The 21,057-nt window shown below is 44.4% G+C and overlaps 1 protein-coding gene across 3 annotated transcripts; it reads right to left on the bottom strand.

The window, feature by feature from the left end:
* Positions 1 to 938: 938 nt before the first annotated feature.
* Positions 939 to 18,819, bottom strand: ANKRD66 (ankyrin repeat domain 66). Of its 3 annotated transcripts, none has more exons than XM_032777603.2 (4): positions 18,663 to 18,819; positions 18,259 to 18,418; positions 13,871 to 14,099; positions 939 to 3,211 (listed from the first exon to the last, which is right to left on the bottom strand). In XM_032777603.2, the coding sequence occupies exons 2-4, from the start codon at positions 18,395 to 18,397 to the stop codon at positions 3,034 to 3,036; spliced, it is 546 nt and encodes a 181-aa protein (XP_032633494.1). In that variant the 5' UTR covers positions 18,398 to 18,418; positions 18,663 to 18,819; the 3' UTR covers positions 939 to 3,033. The 3 variants fall into 3 exon arrangements, with proteins under 3 accessions (XP_032633494.1, XP_032633493.1, XP_032633492.1); XM_032777602.2 differs by having other exon boundaries at positions 18,670 to 18,819; XM_032777601.2 differs by having other exon boundaries at positions 18,767 to 18,803.
* Positions 18,820 to 21,057: the final 2,238 nt, after the last annotated feature.

Below are 21,057 nucleotides of genomic sequence, written 5' to 3'. Positions count from 1 at the left end.
AACTTGCTGCCATAGCCGCCCTGGGAGTCTATGTGCAAATTCTGCTGATGGGGTCATTTATAATAAAGACAGTGTCGGTCCTATGAGAAACAGAGTCCAAACGCTGCCCTTGGCAGTGTGTGTGTGGCTCCCATTGGCAGCTCTCTGCCTCAAAGGGCAGAATTTCACTCTTTGCTTATTTATTTTAAAGGATGCCCAAAACAGCAACTTTTCAAAACAAAGAAAAATTCTTTGAGCTAGATCCTGCTGCCTTTGACGTCAATGGGGAATTTTGCCAGGGACATAATTGGCAGCAGGATCAGATGCTAAGTTTAAGGTTCCAAGTGCCTTCCTATTTAGCAGTTGACTATAACTTCAGTACAGTGCTTGTTCAGGAACATAGGAATTGCCATACATGCTCAGGACTACTCCAGTATCCTGCCTCCAACAGATGCCAGAACAAGAAGCTTCAGTAGAAGGCATAAGAATCATGCAGCTGACAGATGTGGGATAATCTGCCCTCCACATTAGGTCTCACCCTAGTCTCTGAGGGGATGTCTACACTGCAATTGAACACCCACAGCTGGCCCATGTCAGCTGACTTGGGCTCACAGGGCTCAGGCTGTGGGGCTGATTAACTGCTGTGTAGACATTCTGGCTCCAGGTGGCACCCAGGCTCTGGGATCCTGTGAGAGGCGAAGGTATGTCTACACTTGGAGCTGGGGGTGTGATTCCCAGCTAGAGGAGACATACCTGAGTCAGCTGTCACTGAGCTAGTATGGTAAAAATAGAATGTAGCTACAGCAATGCAGCAGGCGAGCCGCCCTGAGTATCTACCCATCCAAGACCACAGGCACATCCCTGGAGTGGCCAGCCTGTCCCGCCACTCAGCTTGATGAGAGCTAGTGTGGACATCTCTCTCCGAGCTGGAAGTCACACTCCCAGCTTCGAGTCCAAACACACCCCAATATTTAGAGATTGGCTAACGCATGAGGTTTGATATTCCTGCCTCAACATTGGTATTATCATTAGCTATGAGCACACTGTGTATTCTTGATACCCATACAAATGGCCACTCCCTTTCTGAGTCTTGCTAAGTTCTGGGCCTCAACAACTTCCTGTGGGAATGAGTTCCATAGTTTAATGATGTGATGTGTAGAAAAATATTTCCTTTGATTGGTTTGGAATATCTCACCTTTTAATTGAATTGACTGTCCCCTGGTTCATGTGTTATGAGACATGGAGAACAGAAGCTTCTGATGTCCATTGTCTAGTACAGTCATTTTTTCTATACTTTTGTCATGTCCCCCCAACCTTATTCCTCTCTTTTCTACAGTAAACAATCCCAATCTTTACAATCTCTTTCATGTTAGAGATTTTCCAATCCCTCCATCATCCCTGTTGATCATGTCCAAACCCCCATCAGTTCTGCAATATCTTATTTCAGATGGGGAGATCAATTCTGCACACAGTATTTCAGATGAGGCCACACCATTGATTTACCTGAAGCCACTAGACTATTCTCTGTAATATTCACTCTTCCATTTCATCTGTGTCCTAACATTGTTACTTCTTTGACCAGAGCCGCACATGAGATTGAACACAAACCCAGCTTGATGAAACAAACTTACCCACAGTGATAGCCGCTCATAACTAACTCCAGGGCAGGATGGAGAATTATCCTCCTACTCAGAATCAGGCACCACCTGGGCCCTCATGCCTCAAGGTCGGGGTCTTCCATACAAAGTTCTGGGTTTAGAGGCACACTTAGGGATGGCATGGTGCCAGCTGTCCCTTCTGCCAAGGCTGCTTCTGCTTCTACCATTTGGAGTCTCTATCTGGTTCTCCCCCCACTCCCCGTCACACACCCCCAGGCAGAGCATGGGGAGGAGAGGCACATTCCTGTCATTTATGTCAATGTGATCATGCATATTCACTGAATTATAGGATTAAGATATTTGCATGAAATCTCCAGATTTTGGAACCTCTTCCCTAGATAGATAGGATAGATCATTAGATAGATTAGATAGCTCATTAGATTAGATCGATAGTATTGCAGGGTACCTCCTTCACCTCATTGGCCTCAGTGGCAGGGCCTGGAGTAGATCAGTCTGACTCTGGAGGGTTTTTCTCTTCACTCTGGTTTTATTTTTCCTTATTTACATGGTAGGCCTCAGGGTAGGCCCAACAAGTTCTCTTAAGCAAAAAAAAAAAAAAAAATCCCCAAACTCACAAGGGAAACAGGAATACATGTCCCTGCCCCCTCTCCCTGGTGTTACCCAGCTACGCTGGCTCCTCTTTGCCAGTCCTTCCCCCAGGCAGCTGTTAACTCAGTTCCTTTTCCTATTGGGAGAAGAGACAGCCTTCCACGAAGCCTTTCCTTTCTGGTGGTGCCACTACCCCGTTGCAGCCTGTCTCTCATCTCTCCCCTCCTCACTCTCCCCAGAAGGGGTCGTAAGGTCACTGATAGCCTTTAACTGGCCTTAACCTGAGGTAACCCTTTTTCAGCTCATAGGGAACAGGACCTTCACCATCCAAGGGCTGATATATCTGCCCCCCACCACTCTGTCTGTCAGGATTGACTTTGTCACGATAGATAGATCCACTACTTCTAGCCACTTCCCATTAATTGCCATATGTACAACCCACTGCACAGACAATATGTTTTTTCTCTTAGGTCTCCTCTAAACAATTCTTTAATTCATACCAGAGGGGTGTCTATTTTTGACCCCACTAGTGTGTCATGCACTAACTGATCTACGTGGACCCTCGTGGCGCATACTAAAAGTTCTCACATTAACATAGGCCTGTCTGAAACAGGGCTACATTAATGCACACCAGAGAACTTTCGGTGCATGCCAGCAGGGCGCACACAAGCCAGTTAGCACGCAGCATGCTCGTGTAGACTACAATTTACTCCTCTGACATGGACAAAAGCACCATGTAGACAAACACTTAGTATATGTTTCATACTCCAGATGTATCTGGGGTCTGTTAGTGTCTTTGACTAGCTCTCTATGACTTTCCCTAGTTCAAAGGAATCTGAAGATACTATTATTTCACATTCTTTCCTCTGTTTTTCTTTTGAGTAGAGCGTGTATATTTCGCTTGAGCACAGGGTGTATTTTTCTCAAGCTCTTCTTTCTTGAGTTCCCAGTCTTCATCTGTCTGGTCCAGTTGAATTCCTTTCAATCCTGCCACCAAATGATAGTCCCTGCACTCCACCTCAGCTCTACGGAAGAAAGAAAAAACATCGCCATCACCACTGCACACTGTACAGTCAGACTACACTTGTAGGACTGCTGTGGACTTTCCATTCAATGAAACACACTAAAATATTGCAAACCAGTCACACACAAAAATTCAGTTAAAAATAACCAGCCTAAGTCTCTTCATTTCCCCCTTTTCTGCTATCGCTTATTATTTAGAACAGGAGATGGTTCAGAACCAAAACACCAGATCAGAACAGCAAGAAAATCTGAAGAAGTTTCAGACCCATTCTATACTTTGCAGATGGTGGTGTCTCTAAAGTGGTCTGAACCAAACCTGGAACCATAACAACCCTAAACTTAATTTTACATCCAAATCCAGATTTGAACTTGGCAACTCAAGCCCACTTCTTCTTAGAAATATATTGTTCTGCTTTATTCACTAACGCAACTCTGAATAGCATTATGGGATACAGTTTCCATGGAAGATGCTATAAAAAATAAAGCTGTGTTGTAGACGTTCAAATTTTAAACTAGAAATGTAAAGAAAAATTACCATAGTACGCTAGCAGGATTTCTGGCATTTCTCACATTTAGCTTTAGTGCACTGTCATGAACATCTGTCCTTCTACAAGATGATTTAAAAAAATATCTTATTTCTGTGCATGGCTCTTTGGATGAAAGTGCAAATATCCGTGAATGACACTGATACTCATGAAGAGGATACTCTTGCCGTGTACATTCCTCATTAATCAGGTGAATAACTAGGAAGAGAAACATATCCACTTATTTTATTTTGTTTAACTATTCAAAGCTGTGTTTTCTGTATATGGGATGCAGACAAAGGGTAGTGCATATGTCAACCAGACTCCAACAGCAAACATGGCAGAGAGAGTGGTTCTTCTGGGACAAAACTTCTGTACCTCTTCAAGAATGACAGCTAATAGTTGTAATGTTCAAAATGGAGGTAAGGCTATTGTATCCAAGATAATTTCCCTGGTGATCACTATAACTGTGGCTACTGAAAGGCTACCTCTACCCTGCAGGAAGTATACTTTAAGTTCCTGAGAGTTTAGACCTGATGGTTAAACCATTAATCCATCTTTAAGAAAAGGATTGATGATTTTCCATGGACAAAACCTAGATACATAACAAAAAATTGAGAATAATAAGGGCCAGCTCCTGGCATTTGCTGATGATTGCAACTCCCATTGACTTCAAGGGATCCTGTGGATTCTGGACACCATTCTGGATGAGGGCCCATCAGGGTTGACACAAGACAGCTTGACCAGGAAGGGGCCTCATAGAACAGCAACTGTGGCTTCAACATTAAGCACTCTGAAAATGAGATGGAAACATTTTAGAAAGCCAGGTTCTCAGCTTCCTTGCACCTTGGTTAGCCATTGGCACTGGTGCAAAATTGCTGTAAAAGAACCCAAGATAGGGAATTTCTGCTGCAGAACAAAACTGATGTAAATTGTGGTTTTTTTGTTCCAGAAAATATCCCAGGCCTCAGACACAAACATTGTTTTTAACTCTGTACATGATTTTCCATGTGATATGCAAATATCAGGGAGTGACATGGACCTTCAGTAACAGAATACACCTCATATTTACATGCCTAGTATAGCAGGAATAATTCCATTTACGTATACATATGAAGCCATGTTTTGCATGCGTGACATACAGAGAGAAGGGCAGCACATCTGTTGCCCAGATTCTAACACAGTGCTGCATGAAAACCTTTGACCTCTGGGACAAAACTTGTGTACAATGAGAGGCAAGAGTTGTAATGTTCCCAAAGCTGTAATTTCCCCCCATCCACTGTCAGTTTCCTGGCGTTTCTAAGAGGCAAGGCAGTTGTTGGCTTTTGGCTAAATTCATTGTGGCTGTCAAAAAAGAGAGGCCTGAACTCAGGTGATAAGATCTTGACCATTTTGGGGATCTCCAGGTTTTGCTTCTTGTGCACAGCAATGTTAAGGGTTTTCTATATGACATTCTCTGCTAGGCTTCTATCCTAGGACCAATGCATAACGAGCGTTCACAGCTGTCAGCTGATTTCTAAGCTCTCCCATCCTCTGGGCAGCCTGTTTATAGGTCTTTTACCATGTCAGAGTTGCAGATTTCAGCCCCCTTTCTTCATCACCTAAACCTGCAAATCTCCAAGCTGAGAGCCTGGTGGCATCTCATGCTTATGTTTTTATCCTTAGTCAACAGCATCCCTTTCTTCTGTGACATCTACAAAATGCAATGTAATTATTCTGTTCCCAGTCTCTCAGAAAATAACACTATGAAAGACTTGATCTTGGAGACAAATTTGTTTTTCTTTTCCATGGCACTGGATTTTCTATGGCTTTTGCCACATTCATCATTTCTCCCCTCCTCTTCTTCTCTCTCTCCGGAGTCACACCTGGCAGATGCAAAACAAGTAAGCCAGTTTTAGGAGCCCCCATTCAAGAAGTGAAAAGCATAATGTCCTTCTGTGATGAGGTGTGGACCCCACACTGGCCCTGCAAGAGCTGGGCTAGGTCAGGAGGGCCCAAACAGCTAATTAGGCTGCAAACATGGGAGCTTTAGGCTGGAGGCAGCTAACTAGAGAGAAGCTCACCAGCAAGGGACAGGTGGGGCTGATGCAAAAGACCAGAAAACAGGAAGCAGAGGGGGCAGCAGGGGGAAAAATGCAGTCACTCCTTGGGGGAAGGGAGGAGTGTTTGGGCTGAGTTATTCCCAGGGAGGAGGGAGACTGGCAAACGCAAAGGAGTGGGAAAGACTAGGAAGTATGGAAGTAGCTTAGGGAAAGACAGTAAGGTTCAGGGAATGCGCTGGAATCCGGAGTAGAGGGTGGGCCCGTGTTCCCCTGCCAGCCACTGTGGGAGTGGTACTGTGAGGCAGTGAAGCAGAAGACTGCCTGAGATGACTGGAGAGCAGGAACCTAAGGGGAAACCCCACTAGTGACCTGGCCAGAGGGCTGAGTCAGGGAGAGAACGCTGTAGTTCCTGCGAGCAAGACAGGGAGCAGGGGACAAACTGATGCGCTGTGAGTTGGAAAGTAAATTTCTCTTTTAAAATATGAATTTAATCAAAAATCTAGGCCTGCCTCTCACAGCGGTGAAATGTAGTAGGTTCTCAGGACCTGCATTAAAACTGCCTGGGGTCTGCGTCAGCTGCCTGGCTGTCTCACGAAACTGGAGCTGAAGCTGCAATTGCTGTTGTCACCCCATACTCCAGCTTGAGGGGCGGAAGTCACATCACCCGAGAAGGCCTTGGCACTCGTCAGCTCCATTGTCTGTCCTTAATCACCAGCATATGATCTAGCCCAAAGGGTTTTATTTTTAAAAACAGTTTGTTTCAGAATAGTTTTTGACATTGTAACATGTTTTATTTGTCTGAAGGCTCCTGGGTGTTACATGATATATTACTTTGCTTCATAACTCATGTTAATGTGCTTTGACTATTAATAATGGTGTCGTTTATTAAAACTTTTACTCCAGTAATTAAATGTGAATGAAATACGGAGTGCCTGGCTTTCATTTACACTCAGTCCCCTTTACACAACTCTGGGGTGGAAAGGGCAGGTAGCAGCATTCCTGCAGGGCCCTCCTGGCTCCTGCCCCTCTCCTGATTTTATTGAGACAGTACCGATTTTGGGGTCTTTTTGTTATCTAGGCTCCTACTACCCCCCACCCCCGTCCCAATTTTTCACACTTACTGTCTGGTCACCCTAGCTCCAATTCATCTCTCTTAATTTGAGCTGGAGTAAAAGAGGGTTGGCTAAGCAGTTTTCTGCTTTGCACCCGGTCACAGGGCCCTTAGTGTACCTGAAAATCCGAGCAGAAAGTTTGGCAGCTAGTTTCACAACATGGAACCTGCACTATTGGAACAGACCAGTGGTCTGAGACATATCCTCCCTTTAGTAATGGTGTCACTGGCTCTTCATCTCGTTCTGGGATACAATTTGGGTGAAATCAGCTATTCCAAGTACAGTTGTATTGTATCTTTGAGATCTAACTAAGCTAGTAAAGCCAAAGAAAATTTTTTGTTCAGATTCCAGTTAGAATCATGGCCCATTTCCAGCAGCTAGTGTAAATTGGCATAACTCCATTGAAGTCAACACTAATTTTCACCACAAGCAAACACATATGATCAACATAGCAAACATACAAATGGCCGGTTGAGTCAGTTGAGTGTGGAAATCACATGTGTAATTCTAAATGATAGCTTTTAACAGTGTAAATAATTGTATTCCAAAGGTGAGAAACAGTGAAAGTGTACATAATAGCATACTGACGTGACAGATCTGGCTAAATTTGAATGGGTATGTTTTTGTTTGAATATTAAGCAGGAAAAAATTAAGGATATGTGCTCTAATTTCATAGTTACATATGGTTAGTGCAGTGGTGGTGGTGTACATGTTTCTTGAATATATTATTTTTTGCCTGCAATTAGCAGTAGAACTGGTTTTTATCCTAAATAGAGAATTTATTTGATTTATCCCTTCTTTTGCAAATTATTTGTGAACCAATCCTGATTGCTACCAGAGTAACTGTTATTTCTAAGCATTAACCAGTTAGCTTGGATGAACGACCAGGGAGCTTTGCGAACAGGGGCTGCTAACAGGGAGTCTCGCAAGGGAGTTCTCCAGGTGAAGGAGGAGCAAATACAGCATCTGTGGGGTAAGTGACTGTCTGCAGTGTGTGTGTTTGTTTGTGTTTGGGGGTTACTTACTGTGTGCTGAACTTGTGTTTGTCAGTCTGTTTGTTTGTTTTGGTTGTTTGAAGGACCATGTGCTGTAGCTGGCAGTTGGAGGCTGAGCTACAAAGGAAGGTTTGAAAGCTAGAAGCCTCTGGTAATTGGCTGAGCCTTAACCAGTGGGCGGGGCATTCACTCAGGCCAGGGCTTTATAAAGCTGTGCACAAGAGACCAGGGAGCTTTGCAAACAGGGGCTGCTAACAGAGAGTTTCGCAAGGGAGTTTGGAAGGGGAGTAGGAAGGGAGCGAGGGTCCCTTGTCGGTTCTATCCGTGACCCGTTAGTCCCTTGAAAACCTACAAACCAAACTACATCCAAATCCTTTCTCTTTAAAGCAGAGCAGAGTGGACAGGGAGCTGCAGACAGGGGAGTTTGAGAGGGAGTTTGACAGAGGGAGGCTTACGATGGTTAGGAAGACCCGAAACACATGTGCCAGCACTGCTTCTGTCTCCTCCACCTGCGACTGTAGCCAGACAGAGCACCAGAGCATGGATACTTCTACCCAGATCCTGGTGTGGTTTTGCAAAGACTGTAACTTGCAATTTCCACTTACTGATATCCAGGCTGCAGGCGAGGGGGCATCCAATGTGAAAGGTGCCTACTGGTGAAATCTCTCAGGCAGCAGGTGGGAGAGCTACAGGAGGAGGCGGTGTAGCTGAGAGTCATCCGTATCCACGAGCAGTCCTGGACGAGTGTTCCATTGGGAGACAGCTAGTACGCCCAGTTCACAGGACGCTACACACCATGGTGAGAGGAAGGCTCATGTGGGAGGAGTTCAGTGGCAGACTGTTAGACTCTGGCACGGGCAGTGCTCCACCCCTGCTGTGAACCTCCTGTGGTAATAGGTAACCGTATGCTCTTCTGATACAGAAGAGAAGAATCACCCTACGTAAGGAGGAAAGCCTGTACCCCTAAGGCTGGAATCGCTGCCACCACTGAAAATAGGAACATAGGTAGTGGTGGTCGAGACTCTCTCGAGAGGGACGGAGGCGCCCATGTCGCCCTGACATTTCATCTCGAGGTATCTGCCTGCCGGCCATATCCGAAATGTTACAGAGGCATTGTCGAGGATTATCCAGCTTCTGACTACTGCCCATGCTACTCATCCATGTGCACAAATGATACTGCGAGGTGACACTGAGCAGATCAAGAGTACAGGCTATGGAGTACGGGTGAAGGAGTTTGGAGCGCAGGTGGTATCTCTTTGATCTTCCTGTCAAGGTAGGCCCGAAACAGATGCATCATGGAGGTGAAGGCTGGTGGACTGTTGCGAAGATGGTGTCACCAGGAGGGCTTTGGCTTCCTCCGACCACAGGATGCTATTTTTGAGGAAGGACTGCTAGGCAGAGATGGCATTCACCTTTCGAGGAGGGGAAAGACCCATTTGCACACAGACTGGCTAACCTATGAGGAGGCCTTTAAACTAGGTTCGACGACAGGCAGTTGAGCAAAACCACAGGTAAGTGGGGAACATGAAACTGGGAATGGATCGGAAACAAAGGGAGCGTGGGCTATAATGGCAGAGAGAAAGGAGGGTCAGGCAAAACTGGGAGGCAAGATCAAACCAGTATCTTAGATGCCAAGATACAAATGCGAGAAGTATGGGTAATAAGCAGGAAGAACTGGAAGTGCTAATAAATAAGTACACTTGACATTGTTGGCATCACTGAAACTTGTGGGATAATACACATGACTGGAATGTTGGTGTGGATGGGTATCAGTTTGCTCAGGAAGGATAGACAGGGGAAAAAGGGAGGAAGGGGGCCTTATATATCTAAAAATGTACACACTTGGACTGAGGTAGAGATGGACATAGGAGATGGAGTGTTGAGAGTCTCTGGTTTAGGAAAAAGGGTAAAAACAAGGGTGATGTCGTGTAGGAGTCTACTACAGGTCACCTAACCAGGTGGAAGAGGTGGAGTGGCTTTTTTTAAACAACTAACAAAATCATCCAAAGCCCAAGATTTGTGGTGATGGGGGATTTCAACTATCCGGATATATGTTGGGAAAATAACACCGCGGGGCACAGACTATCCAATAAGTTCCTGGACTGCATTGCAGACAACTTTTATTTCAGAAGGTGAAAAAGCTACTAGGGGGGAAAGCTGTTCTAGACTTGATTTTAACAAATAGGGAGGAACTCGTGAGAATTTGAAGTAGAAGGAAGCTTGGGTGAAATTGATCATGGCATCATAGAGTTTGCAATTCTAAGGAAGGTAGAAGGGAGTACAAGCAAAATAGAGACCATGGATTTCAGAAGGCATATTTGTAAGCTCAGAGAGCTGATAGGTACGGTCCCATGGGAATCAAAAAATGGGGAAAAACAACTGAGGAGAGTTGGCAGTTTTTCAAAGACGCTATTAAGGGCCCAAAGCAAGCTATTCCGCTGGGAGGAAAGATAGAAAATGTGGCAAACACGCCTTGGCTTAACCACGAGATCTTGCATGACCTGCACAATAAAAAGGAGTCACATAAAAATGGAAACTAGGTCAGACTACGAAGGATGAATATAGGCAATAACACAGGAATGCAGGGCAAGATGTAGAAAGCAAAGGCACAAATGAGCTCAAACTAGCTATGGGAATAAAGGGAAACAAGAAGACTTTTTATCATACATTAGAAACAAGAGGAAGACCAAGGACAGGGTAGGCCCACTGTCAGTGAGGAGGGAGAAACAGTAACAGAAAACTGGAAATGGCAGAGATGCTTAATGACTTCGTGTTTCGGTCTTCACTGAGAAGTCTGAAGGAATGTCTAACATAGTGAATGCTTATGGGAAGGGGGTAGGTTTAGAAGATAAATAAAAAAAGAGCAAGTTAAAAATCACTTAGAAAAGTAGATGCCTGCAAGTCACCAGGGCCTGATGAAAGCATCCTAGAATTACTCAAGGAGTTAATAGGGAGGTATCTGAGCTCTAGCTATTATCTTTGGAAAGTCATGGGAGACGGGAGAGATTCCAGAAGACTGGAAAGAAGGAAAATATAGTGCCAATCTATAAAAGGGAAATAAAAACAACCCAGGAAACTACAGACCAGTACTTTAACTTCTGTGCCAGGGAAGATAATGGAGCAAGTAATTAAAGAAATCAACTGCAAACACTTGGAAGTGGTAAGGTGAGAGGAACAGCCAGCATGAATTTGTAAAGAACAAATCATGTCAAACCAATCTGATAGCTTTCTTTGATAGGATAAAGAGTCTTGTTGGATAAGAGAAGCGGTGGAGTGGTATACCTAGACTTTAGTAAGGCATTTGATATGGTCTCGCATGTATCCTTATCGATAAACTAGGCAAATACAATTTAGATGGGGCTGCTATAAGGTGGGTGCATAACTGGGCGGATAACTGTTACTCAAGAGTAGTTATTAATGGCTCCCAATCCTGCTGGAAAGGTATAACAAGTGGGGACTGCAGGGGCTGTTTGGGACTGGCTCGTTCCTAATATCTTCATCAACGACTTAGATGTTGCATAGAAAGTACGCTTATTAAGTTTGGCAGACGATACCAACTGGAGGATTGCAACTGCTTTGGAGGACCGGGTCAAAATTCAAAATGATCTGGGCAAATGAGAAATGTGGTCTGAGGTAAACCGAATGAAGTCAATAAAAGACAAATGCTAAGTGCCTCCACTAGGAAGGAACAATCAGTTCACACTACAGAATGGGAAGAGACTGTCTAGGAGGAGGTATGGCAGAAAGAGATCTAGGGTCATAGTCACCCACAAGCTAAATACATAGTCACAGATGTGATCTGTTGCAAAAAAGCAAACGTGATTCTGGGATGCATTAAACAGGTGTGTTGTTAACAAGACACGAGAAAATCATTCTTCTGCTCTACTCTGCGCTGTTAGGCATCAACTGGAGTATTGGTCCAGTTCTGGCACCGCATTCAAGAAAGATGTGGAGAAATGGAGAGAGTCCAGAGAAAGAGCACAAGAATGATAAAGGTCTTGAGAACATGACCTAGGAAGGAAGGCTGAAAAACTTCGGTTTATTTAGTTTGGAAAAGAGAGACGAGAGGGGACATGATAGCAGTTTTCAGGTATCTAAAAGGGTGTCATGAGGAGGAGGGAGAAAACTTGTTCACCTTAGCCTCTAAGGATAGAACGGAGAACAATTGGCTAAACTTGCAGCAAGGGAGATTATAGTTGGACATTAGGAAAAATTCCTAACTTTGTCAGGGTAGTTAAACACTGGAATAAATTGCCTAGGGAGGTTGTGGAATCTCCATCTCTGGAGATATTTAAGAGTAGGTTAGATAAATGTCTATCAGAGATGGTCTAGACAGTATTTGGTCCTGCCATGAGGGCAGGGGACTGGACTCGATGACCTCTCGAGGTCCCTTCCAGTGCTAGAGTCTATGAATGTATGAACAGTGTTCTGCCAAAGGGCTGTTCACTTTATTCATTCAGTGTTCATGCCATGCAATTGGTTACCCAGGTCACACTATTCTTTCAGCTTCCTCAATGGATGTCTGAGGCTTTTAAAAAATAAAACCAAAAATGGTGAAGAGCAAATAACAAATAGTCCTCTTTATGCATGAATACCCTGTTTTTGCATGAGACTATGGGTAGTCATATGACGAACAACCAATCCCCCCCAAATATCTGCGGGAACATAATCTTAATGGTATGAATGTTTGTGAAGAGTGAAGAAAAAGGGGCCTAGCAATCCATTCAGCATTCGAAGACTTGCTAGTGAGAAGCCTTACAGATGCAATGGTAAATGCTTGAGGTAGCTATGAGACAATAGAGCTGGTTGGAACATTTTCCACAAAATGCTTTTGCATCGGAAATATGGAAAGACACGAAATTTTGAAATCTCAAAAGTCTTCGCAGAATTAAATTGTCACTCTCTGGCCAGCTCCGCACGAGTTAACTCTCCCTTTTACCTTCTGAGGCAGCAGCTGGGATTTCTTGGGTTTAGACCCAGAAAGCAGGGACTGGTTTGTGTAAATTGGATGGCCTAGAGTATTCTAGTTTGTTTTGGAAAATAAACATAAAAGCCTGACAGTCCTACTATTCACTCACAAGAAAACAGCGTAGCAGTGACAGCATCAATTGAAGAAAGCTGGTGAGGCTCTTTTCTATTTCTCCCATCATAAAACCAGGATACAGCTGAAGCTCATCAGCCTAGAAGTGGAAACTATGGATATGTCTACACTGTAATAAAGCACCCACCGCTGGCCTGTGTCTGCTGATGCAGACTCAGGCTGCGGGGCTATAAAATTGCAGTGCAGACATTTGGACTCAGGCAGGAAACCAGGCTTTGGGACCCTCCTTCTCCTGGGATCCCAGACTGTGGGCTCCAGCCCAAGCCTGGACATCTATGCTTCAATTTAATTGCCCCACAAGCCTGCGTCAGCTGAGACAGGCCAGCTATGGGTGTTTTATTGCAGTAGAGACATACTCATAGTTTTCTGAAGAGCTCAGCTCCCCTGTAAGCACTGCTGTGAAGCAGCCAGATTTTCACAAGGGCTCAGTACCCAGAAGCTCCTGTTTATTCTCTCTTGAAAATCTAGCCACTTCATTTCAGAGCTTAAATAGTCATAGAACATTTAAAATTCAAGCCACTTATTTATGTGCCTTAAGGGGAGCTCCTGGGTGCTTAACTGTTTAGGAACCCTGGATCTATAGCCAGAATACTTTGAAAAGATGGAAAATGATGACATGCTGTTCAGTGGCAGCAAGTCACTTAAGATAATTGGCTCAGTGGATTCACTGAAATCAACAAAGGTCTTTCCATTTGCTCACCCCTGTGCAGAAGCCCAGCAGAAGGCTTAAGCACATTTATATGCCACTTAATCCCTAGGGCTTGCACAGGGTTTAGCTTGAAATGCAAGTCGTGCATAGGCCATTGCGCTGGCCCTCACTGGCTTCCACTTCATTTACTGCGGCTGTTTGCAGAATTCTGTCATTTCTTACTTACTTCTTAACTTACATTTCTAAGAACTTCGCACAATCTTTGTGGCCGTAGATTTCTGCAATCCTTCTCGGAGTGTCCCCATAGAGATCTGCTGCATCGATGGTGGCATGCAAAAAATGAAGAGTCCTTAGCACACCTAGTCTTCCTGACTCAGCCGCAAAATGAGCTGGAGTCCAACCCACGTCAGTTCTCAAGCAAAGGCGAGCGCCATGCTGCACAAGTAGTTTTACCATCTCCGATTGCCCTTGTAGGTATGCAGAAAACACAGGGAGAAAAAAAATGGTTCAAAGGTGCAATAATCAAGATGTTCTATAAACTATATGGCAGTGTAAAGAATCTGAGTCCACAGACAACAAGCACGGCAGTGACGTCACCAGCTAAACGGCGCATACTTAGGAACTCTGGTTCCAACCTGCACAAACCTCTACCACTTGTGCTGATGCTCTGCTAGCTGAACTAGTGTTAGGTCTTATAACCTCTGTAGACAGAAAATAGCCACAATCAGCTGATTGGGTCTGACCTTCCATCCAGACAATGGTACTGAGGTTCATATCCACACATGTGGTATACGGTATGTTACAAACTCCCTCTAGTTAGGCAAAGCTTGTCCTCGAGCATCTGGGCTACAGGAATTCAAATCTCAGCAGCTGGACGACATCCGCTCTGAATGCATGTATGAGCTTCAGCTGGGGTGGCCATGGTTTATGGCTGTGGATTGGTCGTTGCTGCGTTTCCAGCACTTGCAAATCTGACTCTTGTGATTTTCTTTTTAGGGCATGGATATTTTTTTTAAATCACTAGGGACTCACACAAGCAAAATTAAAATCTATATTTTTAATACCTTTTTAAAAATAACCAGATCCCCAGTCTCTTTGTCCAGACCTCATGAGAGCAGGGTCGACTCAGGCTTTTTTGCCGCCCCAAGCGGCGAAGGCGGAAAAAACCCTGCCACCACTTCATTTCTCGGCAGCAATTTGGCAGTGGGTCCTTTGGTCCGAGAGAGACTGAGGGACCCGCCACCAAAGACCCAGAGGTGCAACCCCTTCCCATTGGCCGCCCCAACCACCTGCTTCGTTCGCTGGTGCCTGGAGCCGGCCCTGCCTGGGAGATGAATAAGCCAATCAGGGTACATCTACACAGAAAAAAAAAAAAAAAAAAACCCTCAGCAAGAGTCTCAGGGTATCTCTACACAGGGATAAATGACCCATGGCACAGTCATGGCTGACGTGGGTCAGCTGTGAGGCTAAAAATAGCTGTGCAGACATTCAGAATTAGGATGGAGCCTGGGCTCTGGAACCCAGCGAGGAGGGACAGTCTTGGAGTCCTGCTCCAGCCGAAGCCCAACCAACTGACTGCTCTGTCTAACCCCACAGCACAAGCCCCGGGAGCCCGAGTCAGTTGATCTCAGCTCTGAGATTCGCTGATGCATTTTTATTTCTGCTGTGTAAACAAACACCTTTGAGATTTACCTTGTTCTATGGCCTTACCCAGAAATACACGCACATTTTTGAGCAACCCAGTACAACAAACACTGTAGCACAGATAAGTAAAACACCGAGTTCAAAATTCACCCACAGTAGCCCTTATATACCATCTCTGTGCCATGTTAACTTGCCTCCCAGTCGGGACCCTGCTCATCTGCAGAATATTTAACCACAGACCACTGTATTGTAGTCATTAACTCTTTATATTTCACCGAGCCTTCATCCGTCCCAGGTGACATTAGTCAATAACAGAAACACTACATCTCTCGCCAATATCCTGTCCAGCAGTGATCATGGAAAGAAAGAAACTGTGGAGAGTTTCACTCAATTCCTAGAGTTCTCTAGTGGCTGACCAGAAAGCAGTACAGATAGATGTGAAGCCTACCAAATATGGCTCTAGCATAGAAATAAATACTTAGGTCCTGACTCGTTATTCCATTGATTCTAAAGGGAGTTTTGCCAGGCTGAAGGCTGAATAAGAACAGAGTAAAGACCTCAGGATCTGACTCACAGATTTTTTTTTAGTTTAGGGAAGGAGGAAGGCTTGGGTGGGAGTTGGAAAGACATAGATTTTTCTGTGCAAAAACCTGTCCTTCCAGCTTGTTCTCAGCTTTGTATTCCATCCACGCTTATACATGATTTCTTTCCCTGAAATGCTGAGGGAGAAAACCTGACTGAGTTAGGACATGAATACAAAGCACAGCCCTGGGCTGCACAGCATGTGAAACTGTTCATCCAGGTCAATGAAAAATATTGAGGAAAATTTTATATTGATGTTTAACGCTTTGAAGAGCTGGATGTAGGGTGTTTAGATTGTGAGTGCTGGTTGCAGGGAGTTAGCATTTTGTATACTATTGTGACACAATACAATACACAATGGACCGGAACCTCTTTTGAAGTCAATGGAGCTATGCCAGTTTATGTTAGCTGAGAACAGGCCCAATATCAATAACTTAACCTTTTATATCCCACTATCATTAACCTGCCACAGTGAGATATCATTTTGTTTCCCACTCTTCCAAACTCATATATTTCATTTAACCTTTTATCACTTGTCCTTCTCAGCTACCTCCAATCCCAGGGTTTCATATCATCACATATTCTAACGTAGGTCCCAATCCTGCAGTGTGCTGAGCACCTCCAGCAAGGTGCTGGGTGCCCTTAATCCCTGCTGAAGCTAATGGGAGTTGAGGGCACTAGGTAACTGCAGGAGGTGCTCAGCAACTTGCAGGATCAGGCCCTTAGACTGTAAGTGTAATGCTGATGCTCCAGGTTGGGTCATCAGCAGCAGGGATCAGACCTCTGGATCTTAATACATAAGGCTCAACTGCCTGAGCTAAAAGATCCAGCTCTCTGAGCCAAGGACGTAGCAGGGTCATCTAACCAATCTAGCCACCACTAGAGGGGAACAGAGGGGCACACTAAGTAGGCATCGCTTACATAAACTAGAGATGTCATTGATATGTCACTGCCAGCTGGCACACTCTGCACATCATGTGTAAGGTTCTTAGGCAGGTAATTAGGGAGTTAACAGAGAAAACTCATTACATATCTTACAAGGGGATATCACATAAACTGGGATCGAAGGTGCTTCGAGCCACCTGAACTCGTCACTGCTTTTGTGCAGTGTATTTTTAGTGCACACCAATTAATAGAAGTTTAATCGTATCCCTCTTGCATAAGTCTTTGCTGGCACTTCCTCAAGCTTCCTAACTTTTATAAGGGCAAAGGGTTAAGGGTCACTGATCCAAGGGCCACTGATGTCAAGGGAAGCCTTTTTCCTGGATTTCAAATGGCTTTAGATCAGGCCCATAGCCCCCGTAACAAGGTAATTATTTGTTCTGAATGTGTAGTATTTCATTTCATTCCATCTGGGAACAACATCTCAGGGGAAAGTCCAGTGGCAATGAAACATGAATTGATAATGACTGAAACAACAAAAGTCACCAATCCTGTCTGGTGATTTCAGTTCCTATGCAAGTAAAAAGATGTTTGTTTTCCCCCTCATTAATTGCCCTGTAAATTCAACCTGGGATCTGAGGGTCAAGCTGGATTATTTCCTTCTCATGTACTGTCACCTGTTGTAAAGATTCTGCAGGCTAAATTAAGCTCTCAGTGACCCCCATACAAATCATTTTCTTTTCAATTTAAGTCCTTGGTTACATCCACCCAGTTCCACCCACTGTCTTCTAGGGGTCATACCTGGTTGGGCCTCAATAAATAGTCCTGATGCTAAAACACAAAACGTCAGCTGAAGGCAGGATCTAGTCCTGCACTGCTGATTTGAAAAATTCAGCACTAAAAATAAAGGTGGAACGATTTTAAATCGCTGTGTAGTTACTGTGCTCAATCTGTTTTTCCTAAATGCCCATTGTGTCTACACATTGATTCCCCTTTCACACAGGTGTAAATCAGGAATAACTCCACTCAAGTCAATGCAGCTATTCCAGTGTGAAATCAAAGTGAGGGAAGAAACAGGGCCCTTATAGGTACACAGTGTGTAAAAATTACGCATTATCCCTTAAAATAATCAAACTTTATATAGACAAGAAATGATCACTTGGGGTCCAATCCCACACGTTCTTTTATGGGCAAAATTCCCTTTTAATTCAATATTTTGTTCGTTTGGGCAAGGACAGAAGACTCAGAAGCCCTCTGTGTGAATATCGGTACGCTGCATAACCCCATTAATAGCCTGCACAGCTGTGGTGCTAGAACAATTTGTATAGTGGGGGTGCTGAGAGCCATTGAACCAAACTGTAAACTCTGTATATGATGGAAACTACTTCAAGCCAGGAGGTGCGGCAGCATCCCCAGCATCCCTAGTTCCAGCACCTATGCTGAATAGTGTAGTATAATAAAAAGCAGCACTATCTTCTATAACTTCAATGTCAGGATCTATATACAGGACTCTCTTACCTTTAGCAGCAGCCCAGTGTAGTGGTGTCCTGTCATTCCAGTCCGTATCTTTGTAATTCACATCACAAAGCCCTTTTTTCAGAAGCTCATTCACTAAATCGTAATCGCCCAGAGCTACAGCTTCATGAAGCTCTGTCATGTTGCATCGTTCTAACAACCCCTGGTGCAAGAACAACAAAACAACAACTTCATGCACATGCTTTATACAGCAGTTTTCAATAACTGGGACTCAGAAAGCATCCGCCCAAGAGACAATTTGAAAAGATTAGGCAGTGTCCACACTGAACATTCAGACATTAGCATCTGTAGCAAGATTTTATCGAAGGCCAAAACAAGAAAGGCAGAGACACAAAAAGAAAGGAAGAAAATTAACTTCCACAGTTGATTGAACTTAAACCAATCACTGATTACAGTCTGCTGGTGATGTTTGCTAGGTATTTAGTCTCTGAGTTCAGGGAAATCTGTTACAAAGTGCAACTCAGTAAATAAAGAAAACCGCAGATAAAACCATAGTGTATTTCTCAAAGATGTCGCTGAAGATCTGCCAGCTCACAACACACATTGGCCTCCAAGTATGTTGTTACTTATTTACCATGGAAACTGGCTCCTCCCTTGTTAAAGCTGCAGGCTTATTATACAGTTTTGGTTTTGGGTTTTTTTTTAAAGAAAAGACGTTACTGCTCAGATATTTCCCATGTTTTTGGGGCATTTCTTGACATGCCACACTGCTTATAAAAAAATATAATGCTGTTCTCCCCCAGGGGCATGCTCTGCATTTGTGCAGGAGCCTTGAGGCTATTCCACTGCACAGGCACTATCCTATGAGTCCAACTGGGTGTGAGGCCTGTGCAATGTGTGTTACCCCACTTTGGGTCCCTCACTGTGTTAGGAGATCACTTAAGTGGCTGCTTTGCTGACAATTTATGAGCATCTCCAGAAAACAAAATTAGCTCTTCTAGGAACACTGGGTATTTCCTCCAGTGATGTACTCAGCTGGAAGGATCATTGCTAAGGAAAGCCCTCCCTTCCTCCAAGTGCAGCACGCAGTATTTGTCTCTTACCAAACAGGGGAGCTAGGAGCCAGACTTTGGAGATTGAGCAGGTTTTACTATAATAGATGCACAGGGTCTACAAACATAGCACAAGCAGAAGGGGTAAAGGGATCGTGTCCTTTAATGCAAAGGGTGCCGTTCACCCCTCCTGGCACAAAGCCTCAAGAGGGAGAAGAGCCAGTTAAGTTGAGTGAGGAAGCTAGTCCAGGCAGCCACAGAAAGAACACAGGCTGGACAGCTCAGATACAATGTGTATCAACCCCGCCCTCCCCCGGGCACTGATGTAACCCCAGATGGGGAAAGGGGAGGGGACTGGGAACCCCCGCGGGCAGCCGTGTCGCCACAGACAGCCACGCGGAGCAGGCCCGTCTCCCTCCTGGGACCCATCTCCTCCACACACACACACTTCACAGAGCAAAGCTAGTGGGGAGGAAACCAGTCAGCGTGGGATAGACCAAGGCAGTTCGGGCATGAGGTAACAGGGGAATGTAAGTTGAAAATTGGGAGATGAGTTGTCAGGGGATCTCTAACATCAGCTCAGGAAAGAATTGTTGGCCAAACTGTCCAATTCACTCAGTACCATTATGCATGGACCACCCCGCTGCTGGGAGGAAGCACACACACTCCTCCACAGCCGTAGAAGGACTGGTTCCACAGTAAGGAAAACGACAGAAGGGGCTAACCAGCAGGCCCTTTCAGAAGTCCTGAGAGGCCCAGGATACTTCCAGCTTTGGAGGCCCCTAGTCATCATAAAAATAAAAAATGACGACACATAAAAACAAAATAAGGCACCAAAAAAAGAGTGAGACATAATTTGAACACTTTTTTATTTAACAAATGCTTTTCTAGCCTTTTTCTATGCAAATGCACTCATTATTGAGGAAAAATGTAGCTTTCGTGCGGTGTCACTGTTGATATTAAGCATGGCGAGCCCATTCATACGCTCTTGTCCCATAGTTGAATAGTGATAGTTCTTTACCTGCTTCAACAGATTGAAGGTGCGTTCACCTCAAGCCACCTCAAGCAGGCAAACTGACAAAAATACTCAGTGCAATTGTGATATTAGGAAACACCCCAGAGAGTCCAAGTTCAAGTATTTCTTGAAGCAATTCCTTTGGCTTGCAATCCAATTTAAAGTTCTTGGAATATATTTGTTTGAGGAAGATGACCTCATCATGAGATCTTTTGAGATTTCTTTGTTGTACTGTTGCTGAAATTGTTCAGCTGCAGAAAGTAGATCTTCATTACTCAGTCTGTTGAACTGCCAAAGGAAACCAAAAAGGGTACAAATTAGTCGCAGTGACTCATATTGACGTGTAAGACCTGATTGAAAGAGTCAGTGATGACAAGGGAGACATTGACCCTATAATGCTGCTCAGCATCAGATTCAGTAGGTAAGTTGCGATGGGTGGAGAACTCAGATGAAATGTCAATATTCTGTGCTACTAATTTGGACTCAGGATCACATCCCATTGTTCACGAATCTGTTGAATGTCATTGTTATAGTATCTAGCCCCAATCTGAACCTTAGAGTACAAAAAAAATGGGGTACCAGCATGAATTCCTTTAAGCTTAATTACCAGCTTAGATCTGATAAGCTGCCACCAATCAGGACTTGGAGTTACTGATAAACTCTGGTCTCCCCAAAACCTTCCCTGGGGACCCCAAGACCCAAATTCCTTGAGTCTCACAACAAAGGGGAATAAACCATTTCCCTTCCCCCTCCTTTCTTCCTCCCAGATCTTCT

This window comes from Chelonoidis abingdonii, chromosome 3 (genome assembly GCF_003597395.2).
Source record: "Chelonoidis abingdonii isolate Lonesome George chromosome 3, CheloAbing_2.0, whole genome shotgun sequence".
Classification (NCBI taxonomy): Eukaryota; Metazoa; Chordata; order Testudines; family Testudinidae; genus Chelonoidis; species Chelonoidis abingdonii.
The sequence above is the reverse complement of the archived record's forward strand: the minus strand, read 5'-3'. Positions and strand labels throughout refer to the sequence as shown.

Excerpts from the sequence above, each read along its gene's own strand:
- ANKRD66 (XM_032777601.2), bottom strand. Across the intron at positions 14,100-18,258 it reads ACACTGGGCTGCTGCTAAAG|GGCAATCGGAGATGGTAAAA; the intron begins GTAAGAGAGTCC and ends CATACCTACAAG. Across the intron at positions 3,212-13,870 it reads TGTGCGAAGTTCTTAGAAAT|AGCTGAGGTGGAGTGCAGGG; the intron begins GTAAGTTAAGAA and ends TTTCTTCCGTAG.